The following is a 16,056-nucleotide window of genomic DNA, read 5'->3' on the forward strand; positions in this document are numbered from 1 at the left end:
TATCCATGAATGAGGATAATAATTATTGCTCTGCTGTTCTTTTTTTTCTCCCTCCCCCCTTTTTTCCCCCTTGAGGTATAATTAACATACTGTTGCTCTGCCCTTCTCACACAATTCTTCTGAGGAACAAATGGTATGATTGAGACAAAAATCAGATATTTTAAATCTCTGTTTATAAAAACAGAGAAGGAAATTCAAAATACATACTCTTCAATGAGATGTTTGTGATGTCCAATGTGTTATAATGGTTAAGGATCAGTGCTTTACCCACTCAAAAGAATTTCTTTTATTTTTAAAATTTATGCCATTCTAGAAGTCTGTTCATTCAACACATGTTTTTTGAGAACTGAGAATTACATTCGGTGTCTCCATTAACTGCCATGATATGGGAGGGGATTTTTTTGCACCATATTCAGTTGTAGACACTTTCTTCATGTGAAACTAATTGACCCTGGATAAAATGAAGTTACAGTTCATAGCAAGAAGAATATATAAATAGGAAGAAGAAGCAAAAAATAATATAGAAAAAAAGTTCAGATGAAGCAAAAAAAAAAAAAAAATTACATCAGAGTTGCAACAAAAAGCTGTAGTCCCAGCAATATTAACATCCATGCAGTTTCCATGTTTTAGACTTGTAATTCCATACACTGGAAAATTTTACACTTCATAATTTTTATGCTGGAAAGTTGGATTTCATGTGAAGGAAATGACTAAGTCCAAAATACTCTAGGTTTAAAATGACTCACATACTCTTAAGATTAACAGAACCTAACACTGTATTATGATTTATATATTTGCACTTCAAAATTCTCAAAGGATTTAGCAGTCTGAGACCAAAGATTGGATTTTTCCAAATCACACAGAAGCTTTTAAATCCAAGTTTAGTCTAATTAAAGGATGAATGTGGTGAATTCCATGACTTTCCAACACAATCATATTGTGCCAACTCAAGAAGGATTAGTACAAGACTAACACAGATGTTTCCAAGTTCAATAAAGTAAGGGTGGGCCTGATGTGAGTCGATAACTCTTTTCTAGGCCCTGAAGTTACTGATTTAATTTTACTGTAAGCTATTCATTAACTTGTGTGAGAAGTGTCAAGTTAACAACAAAAGGCGTTAATTCCATTTGGATTATCAGCAGTGTAAATTTCCTAGCACAATCAAGCCTTTACTGAAACATTTTGGATGCCATCCTATGTCCTCCTTTATGTGATTCTCCAGACCTATATTTTGCCTCTAAATCTCCCATGATATCCCCCATTCAACTAGAACCTATCTGGAGGCGCTCTGCTGGGCTTGGGGCAAGGACCAACTTAAAAAGTAGGTGAAATGTGTCTTTGGGATCCTGTGAACTCTCTTTCTGCATCTTCCTCTTTGATGACTTCCATATTTCCTTCTCAGGTACCAAGTTCTGTCCTGTGTCCTTTTATTTACATTGAAATCTATTAGTCTCTTCACTAGCCAAACCCAGTAAGACTCTAAGGAAAGGAATACAGAACAGAGTACATGCCCTGTCCAAACCAGAATTTCTGTGAGGCATAAAAAAATATTATAGAAAGTATGCTTTCTGACCCAATAGTACCTAAATGGGTAATAATTTATTAGAAATAAATACAGGTGTTAGAAATACATCCAGGGTTACTGACAAGTTCTACTGGGGAGTTATACCTGGGCAGAGTTTTCCAACACCCCATCCATCCTACCACAAAGAAGATACATGCACTCCTTTACTTTTGAGTGACTCAGAGGAATCTTCTGTGGACCTTTGATGATCCCATTTAGAAATATGCAATTATTAACATATCATCTAGGCCCTATAGACCTCTTTGATCTACAGCCCACAAAGGCAAGCAACCATTCCTTCATTTCCCCAAATGTTCAAAGCCACCATGTTGCATCTACACCCTATTCCAGCCTCTGATTCCAAACTCAAACGCAGGGCCTTAAATTCTGCCTTACCCTCTGGTCCTGGTGTTTGCCCTTGATCTCCTCAAGTACAAAGAGCTACAGGTCCTAGTGTTCCCTGCCTGGGTTCCCCTATCTCTTGGCATCTCTTACACAAAGTTGGTCTTTGTGACTCCCATCTCTCCTCCTTTTCACACTCTTCCCTCTTTGGTGCCAACAACTTCTCTCTTTCCCAAGAACAGGCCCTCTCTCATCTTCCTCCTCCTTTTATCTCCATCATTTTTCTGATCTATCATGCTCATCAAATGCAATTGACCCATAAAGGATGATATAGGGAGCCATTCCTCCCAAGGCATTTGGATTTGGATTTTAAAAGGTATCCAAGCATGAATACTTAACTAAAAGGTTGAGTCTTTGATGGTTAATTTAAAAAATCAGCCATAGGTGGGCCCCCCTCAATTAGAAAAAAACACATAAGAGTTTTAGAAATAACATTTCACATCTGTGTTTTAAAGACTGGTTGGATTCACTTTATGAGAAGTGTATTTTAAAAGTTTTATATAACTTTTGAAATTTAAGTTGTGGAAAAAGGCATGGTTAAATTTACTTATAACCAAGGCAGACTGATTCTGTGCATGTTGGGTATCTGATAAGAAAAATCAAGTGCAAACAAACTTCTTTGTACTGGATTTGAGAGAGATACATAGAATGGGTTAATCAAGCAGCTGAGAAATCCTCTTTTGATTAAAAAAATCAGCAGTTGGCAAGGTAGTACTTCCGCAACCATAAGCATCTTCTCTGTTCCTAGCCCAGAAAAGGAGTGATTAAAAAGCCTTGAGCTGGCCAAGAGTTGATTACAGTGTGGGGAGAGCTTTTTTCCATAATGAGCCAAAAGTTCACAAGAAGCAGTGGGGTGTGGGAAAAGAACACAGGTTTTTGGAGTCAGGTTTAAATTCCTACGCCAGCTTCTTCCACTGCTGTGTGACCTTGAGAAAGTGAGCCTCAGTTTCCTTACCTATAAAATAGTATTCACAAGGCTACTGAGAAGATCAAAAGACATGGCCAATGCTCTTGGCATGCAGTAGACACTCAATAAGTGCTCTCTCCAGGCACAGGAACACCAGGTGACCTCTTTTGTGTGTTCGTGGTCAGCTTCTGCCCCTTTTCCTTACAGTGCTATTTCATACTTAAATCCTCTTCTCAATTCCCCACCCTTAGTGCCTCAATTCTCTCTCTAAACACACTTGGCCTAGAGAAACTCCCTTTCCCTCCAGTGAACATCCTTATTTGCTCCCACCCTTGCCCTTTGCCTCTGGTCTCTAAAGATTTCTCCTTTCTGGGCACCTGGGTGGTTCAGGTAGTTAAGCATCTGATTTTGGCCCAAGTCATGATCTCACAGCTCATGAGTTTGAGCCCCGTGTCAGGCTCAGTGCTGACAGCTCAGAGCCAGGAGCCTACTTTAGATTCTGTGTCTCCCTCTCTCTCTGCCCCTCCCCCACTCACGCTCTGTTTCTCTATCAAAAATAAATAAGCAATAAATAAATAAATAAATAAATAAATAAAAGATTTCTCCTTTATGCTGAAAGCCAATCCCCTTTACCTGTGTTTTTGTCTGATTGTCAACCAGCTCAAATAACTGTTCTGTTATTGATTCCCTCTCTACCTTATGTCTTCAAACCTCCCCTATGTGCTTCCCTTGCCCCATGGGCTTTAAGTGAAAATTAATTTTAAAAATTTTCATTGAACACCTACCCAGTCTCAAACACTATGCCATATATTAATGGGCTACAGTGGGGAACATGAGGCTTATCGAAGCTTCTCTGACCACTGTTTCTTCATCTGTGTCTTGAATACCCCTATAGTATTCTAACTATGTTGTGGAAGATAATGATATACTGTATTAAAAAATCCAGAGAGGGCACAAAACACTGCCTGGCACTAGTAAGTCCTTATTCAGAGTTAGAATCTAGTGAGAAATACAGCCCTGTAAACAGGAGGTCAGGAGACAGAATAAATAGTTATGGCAGTTGAGAAGTTCCCATGGGATGACTTCTCCATATAACAGGAAGTAAAAATATGAGGATAGAAGAAAAGTTTAAAATGGCTTTTGGAGAAAAGAAAAGTGAGCTAACTAGAAAAATATCAAGTTAGGGGAACAGTGTTAAGGGCCCTACTGAAAACCCTGGATTTATGATGGCACAAATTTGGGTGCTAGAGCCATTTTCTCCAGAAAAGTCAGCTGCCAAGAAGCCCCTTCAGGCCACTACCTTGGCCATCTTCTCTTCCCAGCAACCTATGCATTGTCCCTGGGGCATCTTGTCCATTTGTGTCTGGAAAGTAAAAGTGGCAATAAAATATATTAGCATGTTGAAATTTAGTATTTCAAAGAAAAAGATAAATTCAGTCTGAGAAAAAGACAATTTGGCAACCAGAACAAAAACGGGAAACAACAGTACAAGAACAGTTTTAAAAATAATCGAATCTAACACTAACTCATGTCTATAAAATTAGTAATAAGTAACTCTCAGCTCTCTCCACCAAATAAGGTAGTGGAGGACACCTGAACACTCCCACTTACAATGACATAGTAATACGAGTAGAGAGTAAGAGCCTCTTCGGCCAGGGGAGGAGTCCAGACTGTGAGCCCACCTGAGGTATGGTAAAGACTATCCCTTCAGACTTGGCATGGACACCTGAGTAGTGTCAGAAGAGGGAACACAGAAGGAAAGAGTTTAGAGTTTTAAACTCAAACACGGATATTTGAGAACTTTTGGAGTTCTGACCCAGTCACCACTCAAGGTAAATAAATCAGGCTGCTTTGCTAAAGGTTCTGCTTCCTAAATTGGAAAACAAGAGATTGTAAGCAGCGATTGTAAGGATCCTGATAGCCTTGCTGACACCATTCACTTTTCCTGTCCATCAGGGTTACCAAGGAGATGTGGGGTTACCTGAAGCAGGAGGTAGATTCTGTGGGCAAGAATACCCATGTAACCAAGTCAATCAAGTCAGGATCTCCTCCTCTCCCTCATTCCCCCAATCCAGCCAGTAACAGAATCATGTAGACTCTGCCTCCTGAACATCTGTCTCCTCTAGACAAATCTTTCTCAGCATCCCAATTTCCAGGGTGTAGATGGGCCTGGGGTCCCTGAGTTGAAATAAAGTAGATCAGGGAGAGGAGCCAGGGAGCAAGCCAAGATCAGCTCTTCATCAAGGCAGCAGGGAGCCATGGGCTAGAAAAGATAGAGTTGAATTGTTTTGTTTATTCTGGACTGAAACTTATTCCAGAAAAGCAATTTTCTCAAGTATGAAAGAAAAAAAAATCATTATTTAAATAATTACAACATAGAAGGCCTTTAAACACAAGCTGATTAAGTTCCTTTAAAAGTTGACCCAATTTGTAAATCTTATTGAATTTAAATATTTTATACACAACTATTTTAATTCCTTGTTAATTAGTAAAATATAATCAATGTGCCTCACTGTGATTCAGTTATATGCCCACTGGAAAACTTCACTGACAGACTTAGTAGGGAGAGCTCAGACAACCCATCAACCTGGAGGGAGATCACCTAAGTTGTAGACAAAGCACCAGAGGGAAATGGCATTTTTAAGGTTGGCATTTTACATTTAACCTATGAAATTATGGCAGCATCCCAAATAATATTAAGAATGTAGTTGAAGCTAGTTTAATAGTTAATATTTTATGAGAACTTAAATTTTAAAACCTAAGAAGCTAAGAATACAAGATTATGATATTGCATTATGGAAAAAGGATACGGGCATTATTTCAAAACTTCTGTGTTCTTATAATTCCATTATAATTTTTTTAATTTCAAGAAATGTTTGGGGTGCCTGGGGGGCTCAGTTGGTTAACCTACCGACTTCGGCTCAGGTCATGATCTCGCAGTTTGTGAGTTCAAGCCCTGCGTTGGGCTCTGTGCTGACAGCTCAGAGCCTGGAGCCTACTTCAGATTCTATGTCTCCCCCTCTCTCTATGCCTCCCCTGCTCATACTCTGTGTCTCTCTGTCTCTCAATAATAAAAATTAAAAAAAATTTTTTTAATTAAAAAAAATGTTTGATCTAATTTGTAATCAAACACCAATTTCATTCTTCTTCTATGATCTACTGTAGGACCCTCATATTGCCTCGAATACCACTATTAAAGTGACTCTTAACCCTCTGTTAATTTGTTAACACTCCTAGAAATCTTACACTGTTGTTAACATTAAGTTTTGTGAACAATAGTCCCTTCTATATGACTCCTTCAAAAAGGCATTCTGAAGCAATAAAAGGAGGCAAAACCAGCCAGGAGAGAGAAGGGTTGGCCACTAACTGACCAGATTATCTTAAATGAGTTACTTCACCTTCCTGGACCTTCATCTCCCCTATAAAATGAGTTGTTGACTGGAGTCTCTAAGGTCCCTGACGATTCCATGATGCTGAGGTTGGTACTGAGGGAAAGGGGTTCTGTAGACCTCCTGGGGGGTGAAGTGCGGGTTATCTGGAATTAGCAGCTATAGTCAGCTAGGGCAGAGAAGAAGAAGAAGCCCAAAGAAGAGGCACCCGAGGGCCACAAGAAAGTGAAGAGGGTTAATACTGAAAGCTCAGCCTTCTTCCGTTCCCCAGCTGAGTAATGGAGGCGGCCCAATTCCTTGACTTTATGCCAGAAGTTTTGCTGTTTGGCAAAACTATAGTTTACTTATAAAAAATAGATATTTTATGGTGAAATATTCAAGTCTGAACCATGAAATTTAATTTTTAAGTATGTGTTGCCTTCATGTATTCCCCAGTTGTCTCACTGGAAGAGATTGTCCAATGCAAGGATAATCTTTCTTCATCTTTCTCTTGTGAGTCATTCCATGCCTTGCACAAGTACCAGACATAGAAAAGATGCTCAATACATACACAGACACAATGAGGAATCTTTAATATTTTTATTTATCTTACTTCAAAAAAGGTAAAAACTCTTTAATCCACACTGACAAATATCACATTTCTAGCTGGAAAAGTGACACTTCTTTTTATACATGAGGAAATATAAACACACAGAGAAAACTAATGTTCTCAGAGCTCTTAGTGAAAGAATGGAAAACTTTCCTTGTCTCTGGAGTACAAGTCTTAACCAACCTCTTTACTTCCCCTGAAGAACCACTGTGGGCACACAACAAAATTTAATGAACTTGCGTTAGCATAAGACTTTATTTCCTTCTAATGGCTAATCACACACACCACCTCTATAAAATTACTGAATTTTCATTTCTGAAGGAAATGGCACTGGATACGCTTAGCATAAACTTTAGTAATGCCTGAGGCTTTATTCGGATCAAATATCCCAGGTGAGGAAGACCAATTTATGGATATTTAAATTGCTTCCCAAATACTATTTCTGAGATCAAAAGTACTTCAACTTTCTAAAGCACAAGAAAAGGAGAAAAAAAAATCTTAAACATAAAATAACACATCATTTCATAACCCAAGGGGAGAAACCTCATGCACCATTGCAGATTCCTCATTTGACAACTTAAAACCATAAAGGAATTTTTGTACCTATTTAGTACACAGCTGAGGAATCTTACAGGAAGAAAGAATATTTATGTTCTGTTGGCACCCACTACCACCTTCCTGAGTAGTCACACCATTGGGTTTGGCTTATTTACTCAGTTCCACCATTGTCTGTCTTGGCTGTCATCTTTTATTATGAATCTACATCTCCAGCTAACCCTTTGCAGTTAGCATCCTGATCACATGAAAAGCCAGGGTAAAGGACAATCTGACACTTGTGGGCAAAATAAATAAACTTAAATAGAAATAAGGAACTGCATCTTAAACCCAAGAGGATGACTCATTGTCCTTTTAAATGATCTCCTTCCCATGAGGCCAGATTGTCCACAATTTCTCCATTATCCCTAATTTCTCACCCCCTCTATTATCCAAAGTAACCTAATACAATTTCCAGATCTGCTGCTGAGAGTTCCTAAATCCTGATTTTTCTGGACAGAAATAAGCAAAAACATAGAAGCGTGGAAATGGTCAAGAGTTACCTCCAGACATAAATTACCATTTTCGCGTTTATAAATATTGTGTCCTAAATATGGTCCAAGAGAGGCCTCTGTTGGTAAGAAAGGATATGGGAAGAAGGTTTAGAGCATTCCTACGTCTGTGGACATATAGAAATATGCAAATTTTATATCATTGTGCAAATATTATATCACCACAAATTCCTGGAGAGACCTGTTTAGGGTGATGTGTCAAGCATGGACTAGTTCACCGCCCAGGGAACATTGAGACACACAGTTCTGTCTCTCTCATGGGGCGTCCACATCCACACTCTCATCTGAGCTACCCAACAGCGCCTACAACATGAGGTAGTCCTTACAGTGCCCAGATCAGCCCTGAGAAAATTAAAGTTGACAGGAATCAGAGGAGTTGTTTCAACAGTGATACTAAAACAATGACATTTTGTTACAACTCTTTCCCACCAGTTTGCTGACCTGTCATGTGATAAGTTTTTGTTTTGTTTTGTTTTGTTTTTTGTTTGTTTTTTTTTTTAGCTTCATAGAAACAAAAATAAGAGATTAAATGCTAGATACAAAGGCAATACTCATAAATACTGGTTTATCAACATAGCTCCATTGATTCGAAATCTTGTCTCAGCCCGTTGATAAAACACTCACAGGAGCTATGTGAAGAATAAGAAGCACTGCTAGAGAAAGAGGTGGAGGGTTGGAGGATTCCATGGAATTCCATGGAATTCCATGGAGGGAGAGGAACCAGAGCAGTGACACACAAGTGACAGACTGGGGAGTCTTTCAGCTGTAAGATGGCCAAGGAAGTGAATGGCCAATCGCTGTCATGGCCAGGTAGGCACGCTCTTTACAATCACTCACTATTTTAAACATGATATGTCTCTACTCTGCTTGTCTGGGGAGGGAGGGAACACTTCTTAATAAACCTGGTTTTTGCATTTGATTTTTAATTTCCTGAATTCTCCGTGAAACTAATTTCATCCAAGTTCAGTTTGAAAAAAATGTAGTCACTTCTTTCAGCTCTATTTTCTGCCACTCACTCTCTCAGGTCACAACACAAAGAGCAAGTTCCCCGAGGAACAGATTTGTTCTATGATTGACAAGAGAAAGGAAAAAAAAAAAAAAAAAAATATATATATATATATATATATATATATATACATATATATATATATATATTTCAAATGGTAAGGGTGAGACATCTAGGAAACATTTTCTAGGTTTCTAGGAAACATGTAACCTACAGCACAACCAAAATGCAGCTGGTGGGGCTTCCAGACTCCACAGCTGCCCCTGCCCCTGAAATTGGACCACTCAAATTGGGGGTGGGGGAGGGGAAGCGTCTCCATTGTAAGAGACCCTCAGCAAGTCTGTGCCTGAGAAGCCTAGATGCCCCTTCTCTTCATCTGCAAAGCACCACCCTGCTCTGTCCTTGCCTGAAACCACATTAACACTCAGAAAATTCCAAGTAGGTCCTCACAAGAGATTGCAACATCCTAGAAAAAAAGAGTCACATTTATTAATTCCATAAATAATACTTTTCTTGGCTACACACAAGCATAATCTCATTGATTTTCATAATCTTTCTTTTGTGCTTGTCTCAGCAGCTAGCTGTAGTACGTGTTGATTCAGCATTTGGATTCCACCAGTGGGTTCCCATCACTGCTGAACCACCTGAAAACCACCTGGACATTAACCTGGGAAGACTTCTGAATTAAAGTTCCTAGAAAGTTACACAATATCTAATGAGCCATTCTCACCTTGCAAAGACAAAAGAGCTCCACCACAACATGCACACACATGGACACTTAAACCACCTAAGAGCCATTCTTATCTAAAATGATCGTAATTTGGGGCTCCTGGGTGGCTCAGTCGGTTAAGCGTCCGACTTCAGCTCAGGTCACGATCTCGCAGTCTGTGAGTTCGAGCCCCGCGTCGGGCTCTGGGCTGATGGCTCAGAGCCTGGAGCCTGTTTCAGATTCTGTGTCTCCCTCTCTCTCTGCCCCTCCCCTGTTCATGCTCTGTCTCTCTCTGTCCCAAAAATAAATAAATGTTAAAAAAAAAAAATTAAAAAAAAATAAAATGATCGTAATTAGAGGACTCTCTCAAAGTACAAGAGATTTGGGTTCTAGGCCCAATTCAGTCAGTTCTCTTCACTCTTGTCACCTTTTTCTTCTCTCCAGCCACACTACGTCCAAAGACCTGAGCTAATGTCCTTCTTTAGCTTCCCTTCCTGTGAGACTAATCCTGTCCTGTTCTCACCATTCTCATCCTATCAAAACCCATGCTTAGGCAGTTAGCAGAATTGAAGAGTCTAATAAATTAACCCTTATTAATGTTTTTTTTAAGTTTATTCATTTTTGAGAGAGAGAGAGACAGAGCGTGAACAGGGGAGGGGCAGAGAGAGAGACACACAGAATCCAAAGCAGGCTCCAAGCTCTGAGCTGTCAGCATTAAAGACATGCGTAACAGTGCCCCTTTTATCCAAATAGAAGAACAAAAACAAAATAAAGAATTCTATAATAACTCACATGAATGAGCTCTATTAATGTAAGGCAACGTGCTGTACATTAAGCACATACTATGGTGAAGGACAAGAGTGTCACATTAATCAGTCACCTGACACTCTCTAATTAATCATTTTAGCCTCCAGTCACGTTGTCAAAAGCACAATGTCAAGTGCTTTGGTCAAGAGAAAGTATTATGTACATGAAATCTGTATCTTGAGGATTTGAGTCCCGCACAAAGTCCATGTGTCCCATGCCGGCTCGCCTTTCTCTCCGCCGGTTGATGAGGATTTCACATGGGCCGAAGAGGATGTGCATCTTCGTGGGCCAGGTCTCCGTTTGGACTGGACTATGCACCCCCCTCGGCCCCCCGGCCCCCGGCTGCCTGGCGTTCCCTCTTCAGACCCACTCGGACTTTCTGGATCTCGGGTTGGCGGGCCGGTCGGGGGGCTGCAGCTGACCGGACGGACAGCGCCGGGCCAGCCGGCTCTGAGGCGCCAAGGGGTGCTCCTCTGACCTTGTGGGACCCTCGTCCCTTGGGTCCCCGGAGGCCTCTCTGTGGGGCCTGCTCCCCGGCTCTTTGCAAGCCACGGCCAGCTTGTCGCTGGCTGAGGACATCACCTCACTGTCCTCTTCATCAGGAAGTCCCGTCCGCCCTGATGTGGCGGACTTGCGGCTGGGGCTGTCTGCACGCTCCCCTGCAGCCCACGGGCCGGGGTGGACGGACGCCCGCACCTCTGCCCACCCACCGCCGCCGCCGGCCACCTGACCTGGCCTCGAGCCCAGGCTCCGCGCAGGCCGTGGCCGGGGGAGAGGGGCGGCTGCGCGCCCGCGCGCGCTCGCCCTCCTGTGCACGCTGCAGACGAGGTCCGCCACGCTGAGCACCAGAGACAGCGCGCTGACCGCCCACATGAAAAGCATCATAATGGACTTCTCCGTGGGCCTAGAGATGTAACAGTCCACCACGCTGGTGCAGGGAGAGTGCGTGCAAGAGAATCTCTTTGGGACCAAGAATCCAAATAGGAGGTAGTGAGAGGCACCAAAAGCTGCCTCGGTCAGCATCCGAAGAAAGAGGTGGACGATGTAGCCAGAGGAGAAGTCTGGCACGGTCAGGAGGCGCCGCTCCCTGTCCCTGGGGCTCAGGTCAGCGGGGCCAGGGCCCCCGGGACCGCCGTCCGGCCCGCAGAGTCCGCGGGCGGCCAACACAGCCCCCCTGTGCAGCACGTAGACGCTGAAGATGGCAGAAGGGAGGAGCACGGACACGCCCTGGATCAGCCAGAACCGCAGCTGGGACACCGGGGAGAAGACGTCGTAGCAAACATTGGCGCATCCTGGCTGCAGGGTGTTACACACGAACCTCTCCTGCTCGTCCTGGTATACGGGGGAGCCTGCCAAGATGATCACCACCATCCTCAGCAGTATCATGAAGATAAGCCATACCTTCCCTAGAAAGGAGGAAGCAGGAAGGGCACCATCACCAGCATACAAACACAGTTCCACCCAACACCATGTCTTAAGTATTTACAGGGTGGAGGCTGGAGAACTGAGAGGTCAGTAAGCATGTATTTTAGTCACCGCTACAGCCTCTGCTACTTAGCTCATCTGCCAAATATTTATGGAGCACTTGCAGTGTGTCAGGCGCTGTGCTGGGCTAGTTGTTTGTTAAAGGCTTAGAGATTTTAAAGAAGTGTTAGAGACTAAAGATGTTTGATTTGACTCCACTAATTCAGATTTGTGGTAATGTCTCCCGGACTGAAGCTTCTAGAAAGAAAGTTGAGCTGAGCAAATTAATGATGGAAATAAGATCTTATTCTCTATAGATAATAAGCTTTTGAAAGGCTGTTAGCACATTTGTGTAACTGTGTGTAGCTGCTAATTTTAATTTAGTGGTCTTTATTTATGATAGTGGTCCACAAGATCTTTACTGTTGCTTTATGGTCCTTGGAATCAAATTCCTTTAGCAACATTCAACTTTTCAGGTTTGTCAGTGACTCAGAATTCCTTTTCCTTCTATTCCAGTTGTTATGATATATTGAGATTCCTCTTTCTTCAATTTATCATGAATAAATGAGACCAACCTAGGAAATCAAAATAACCTCAAGTCCAATTTTCATGTCCATGAGTTAACTCTTTCCTAACATGTTTAAGACTCAGTTAAAATAATCTGCAAATATTTTGTTTTGTGACAAGATGCAGAAAACATCACCTGACATCAGAAAAAGCACTGTTATAAACAAAGGCAGTTAAACTCAAAGAATAGAATTATGTGATCAGGTCATTGACTCAAACTTGTAAGACCAAGTTGACTTTGTTTAAATTCTACAAAACAATGAGTAAGAAAAATATCAACCACTTCATGGGTATATTTTAATCCCTTACTCAATTCCTTTTTCCAGGAATTCCATACCTCTCTGAAAATTTAATACGTCTGCATCAAACTCAGAAATATTTATTACTTTCTTAAAAAAATAAACTAAGCTTTGGATCTGGCTTGAAATACACAAGAGAAATTACTAATCTTTTACAAATTAAACTTCAAGAAAAAGATGAACAGGAAGAAAGTGTAATCAAGGCATTAATCTCTCTTTAACTTTTACTATACTGTTCCTTCTCCTGATAAAGTAGCCAGAGAAGAGTTACACAAAGATACTACTTCCTTTTGCTTCAGTCCTTCAGGCTCAGTACCTGAATGTCAGCAAGAACAGGCCCCAGCAGAGAACACTCACATCCAAGCCTTCCTTAAATGATGGTAGAGCTGTGGCGTGATTAAAAGTAAAGCTTGAGCACACAGGTTCCTTTCTTCATGCAATAAACAAGCCAGGCAAAGTAATGAAAACAAAAACACAAGAGCTTTGGAGCTGTTTCCTATACTTACCCACAATGGTCATGTTGCAATTGAAGGTGATGAGAAGGAATCCCAGCAGGTCCAAACGTTCCATGCCTCCTAGCGTCACAGACTCAAGGTTGTTGGAGACATCGGAAGCCTGTGTTCTCCAAGAAAGTGGAAAATCTTTGCTGGAATAAATGTATCTTCCCTACAAAAGACTTAAAGGTGAGAGCTGCAGATATAAAAGGAAAGCTTGGAGCCCAGGAACGGGGTGGGCGGTGGGCGATTTTTCCATCTCTGAGTTGAGACAGCCCTGAGCTGTCCTCTGAGGCAAAGCGTTCTTGACAACTGCAGTGACCAGAAGACAGCAGGAGTCGTCTCTCATTGTGGGTTATTCTTACCCTCTTGGGACATTCCAGGCCCGTGGCAGTGCTCACATGTCTCTACTGGGAGAGCCAGATGCTTCAGGATATAATAGAAGCTACTACATTTAACCCAAGAAAGAAACAGTTCTGTTAACTGGCCAAGGAAATTTCGCCACTAAAAAGGTGTTTTCTCCTTGCAAACATTTCCATAACCCCTTCACCTGTTAAAGAAGCATTAAAATATTCATGTTTTGTCTTCTCTATGAAGCATAAGCCATCTTAACTCTGGCATGCAAGGGTCTGGCCCTCATTCTGAATTCCTACACCATGGATAAAAGCATAAGTCTGCATCTCAGACATGTGTCCCAACTTTAGGCTGTGACTCAGTGACTCTCTAGCTATTTCCTGTTTGGGTGAGGGATGAGAGCTTTTTACTTGGATACAAAAGGCCTGGGTACAAAGCCTGGGGCAGCTACCTGGTCAGTGGGGGAAGTCACTGAATCTCCCTACATATCCTCATAAGGATCAGGATCCCTGCATTAGGGAGAATCATGCTGTTTCATTCAGGGTTTGTGGGAGGAAGACACAAAATGATGATGTTGAGAGCACCTAGCATGTAGTGGGTGTGCAACAATTCAAATCACTGGAATTTCCATCCCTAACTGGCCCCCAACACCTTCATAGATTGCGTCTTCCTTTTGTCTCTCCCAGCCCCATCTAGCCAGGGCTGCTCCCGTTGAATCAGCTTAATAAATGTCCATTAAATTTGTAATAAAGTATCACCGTCTGGACCTGCTGACATCAATCACAGTTGCATCAAAATCCTCTCGTGGCTGTCACCTTTATAGCTAGGAGGAACCCATCTTGCAAGGCTGGGGATCTATCATCAGGCTGGAAATTGTGAACTTTAAAAGGAATGATTTCAATTTTCCATGAAAGCTATTCTTTTATTCCCATCTTTTCTTCATTTCTGATCTATTCTTGACTTTAGTAATATCCCTAAAAAGATTCCCAGAAGAGGAGTACAACAAAGCTACTTTCATCTTTATTCACATGACACATTTCCACCCACAGAAAACATTTTGACCCCCTTAAAAGGCACAGTAGTTTTGCTATATTTTAGTCAAATGCTTCAACATGAACAATGAAATTTAGAGAAATTGTAGTTAAGTAAAAAATATTGAAATAGCCATGTGGTTCCAGTATAAAATAAAGGAAAATATCTCTGCTTCCTAATAGACTGTTTGTGATACTGCTTAAAATCTGAAATATCAGGAAACTAATTTCTGAATTTTGCTGTGTGATATAAAATAACCTATTCTGAATGCAGAATAAAATAGAATTTTACAACCTCAAGTAAATCACTATAGCTTTTGATGCCTTAGTTTTCTCATCAGTAAAGCAGAAAAAAAATGCGTTCTTTGCCTACACCAAGTTGCTGTGATATACAAAATAAAATCACAGACATTAAAATGATTTAAAAATATAAAGAATCGGGGCACCTGGGTGGCTCAGTCGGTTGAGCTTCCGACTTTGGCCCAGGTCATGATTTTGAGGTTTGTGAGTTCAAGCCCAGCTCACTGCTGTGAGCCTGTCTGTGCAAAGCGCTCTTCAGGTCCTCTGTCCCCCTCTCTCTGCCTTCCCCCACCTTGTGTTCTCCCCAAAATAAATATTTTTAAAATAATTTAAAAATTAATAAAATAAAAACAAAGTATTACTTACGCATCTCAGGGTCTACTCCTCTGGGTTCCTGCCCTTTGTCTATCCCTTTGCTCCCATGGCATCTTCTGAAAAGGTAACACTGCTTGTCTCTCTCCACCCTTATCTGTTTTCATCTTGCTTCTCTAAGTCTGTGTCATTTCCATTCTTTGCCTTTTTCCTGCTAGAAGATATTTTTGCTCTGCCTGGAAATTTAAACCCCAGTGGCTGCCAGAAGCAAGATGTGAACAAAAGAGGAGAAGGACAGCATGTCTGGAGCATCAAATACATGGCTGTCCATAAAATTATCCCAGCCCCCAGTCCCAGCCTTCCCAACCTTCCAGACCCAGCGCCAGTGACAGGACATGGATTCTGGCTGACTTCGAGGCCAGCCTCCTGAGGGACATCTGCTGCAGCTTTCCCTGCTGGAGGGAGCTGCTTGCAGTGAGCAGTACCCAGCCCTGTTGCCAGACCTGGCGGACAAAGTGGCCAATGTGTATGAAGCCCAAGGTTTTTTCTTAGACTTGGAGCCTATGCCTGGAGCCTTAGCAGCCATACAGAGATGAAAACCAGGAAGGACATTGTGGTCTTCATCTGCACCAGCCTTCCAATGAAGTATGAACACTATGTGGGTGAGAAGTCCTGCTGGGTGGACAATCACCTGGGGCCTTAGTTTGTGGAGTGAATTATTGTGATGGACAAGATGATGGTGTTGGGGGACCTGGT

At 41.7% G+C, this 16,056-nt stretch overlaps 1 protein-coding gene across 1 annotated transcript; it reads right to left on the reverse strand.

The window, feature by feature from the left end:
* Window positions 1-10,828: 10,828 nt before the first annotated feature.
* On the reverse strand, window positions 10,829-15,694 carry GJD4 (gap junction protein delta 4). The gene is made up of 2 exons (XM_025930953.2): window positions 13,316-15,694; window positions 10,829-11,885 (listed from the first exon to the last, which is right to left on the reverse strand). Exons 1-2 carry the CDS (start codon window positions 13,377-13,379, stop codon window positions 10,840-10,842), a joined length of 1,110 nt encoding a protein of 369 aa, XP_025786738.1. The 5' UTR covers window positions 13,380-15,694; the 3' UTR covers window positions 10,829-10,839.
* Window positions 15,695-16,056: the final 362 nt, after the last annotated feature.

The sequence above is a fragment of the Puma concolor genome, chromosome B4 (genome assembly GCF_028749965.1).
Source record: "Puma concolor isolate L17-30 chromosome B4, mPumCon1.1.hap2, whole genome shotgun sequence".
In the NCBI taxonomy this organism is placed as follows: domain Eukaryota; kingdom Metazoa; phylum Chordata; class Mammalia; order Carnivora; family Felidae; genus Puma; species Puma concolor.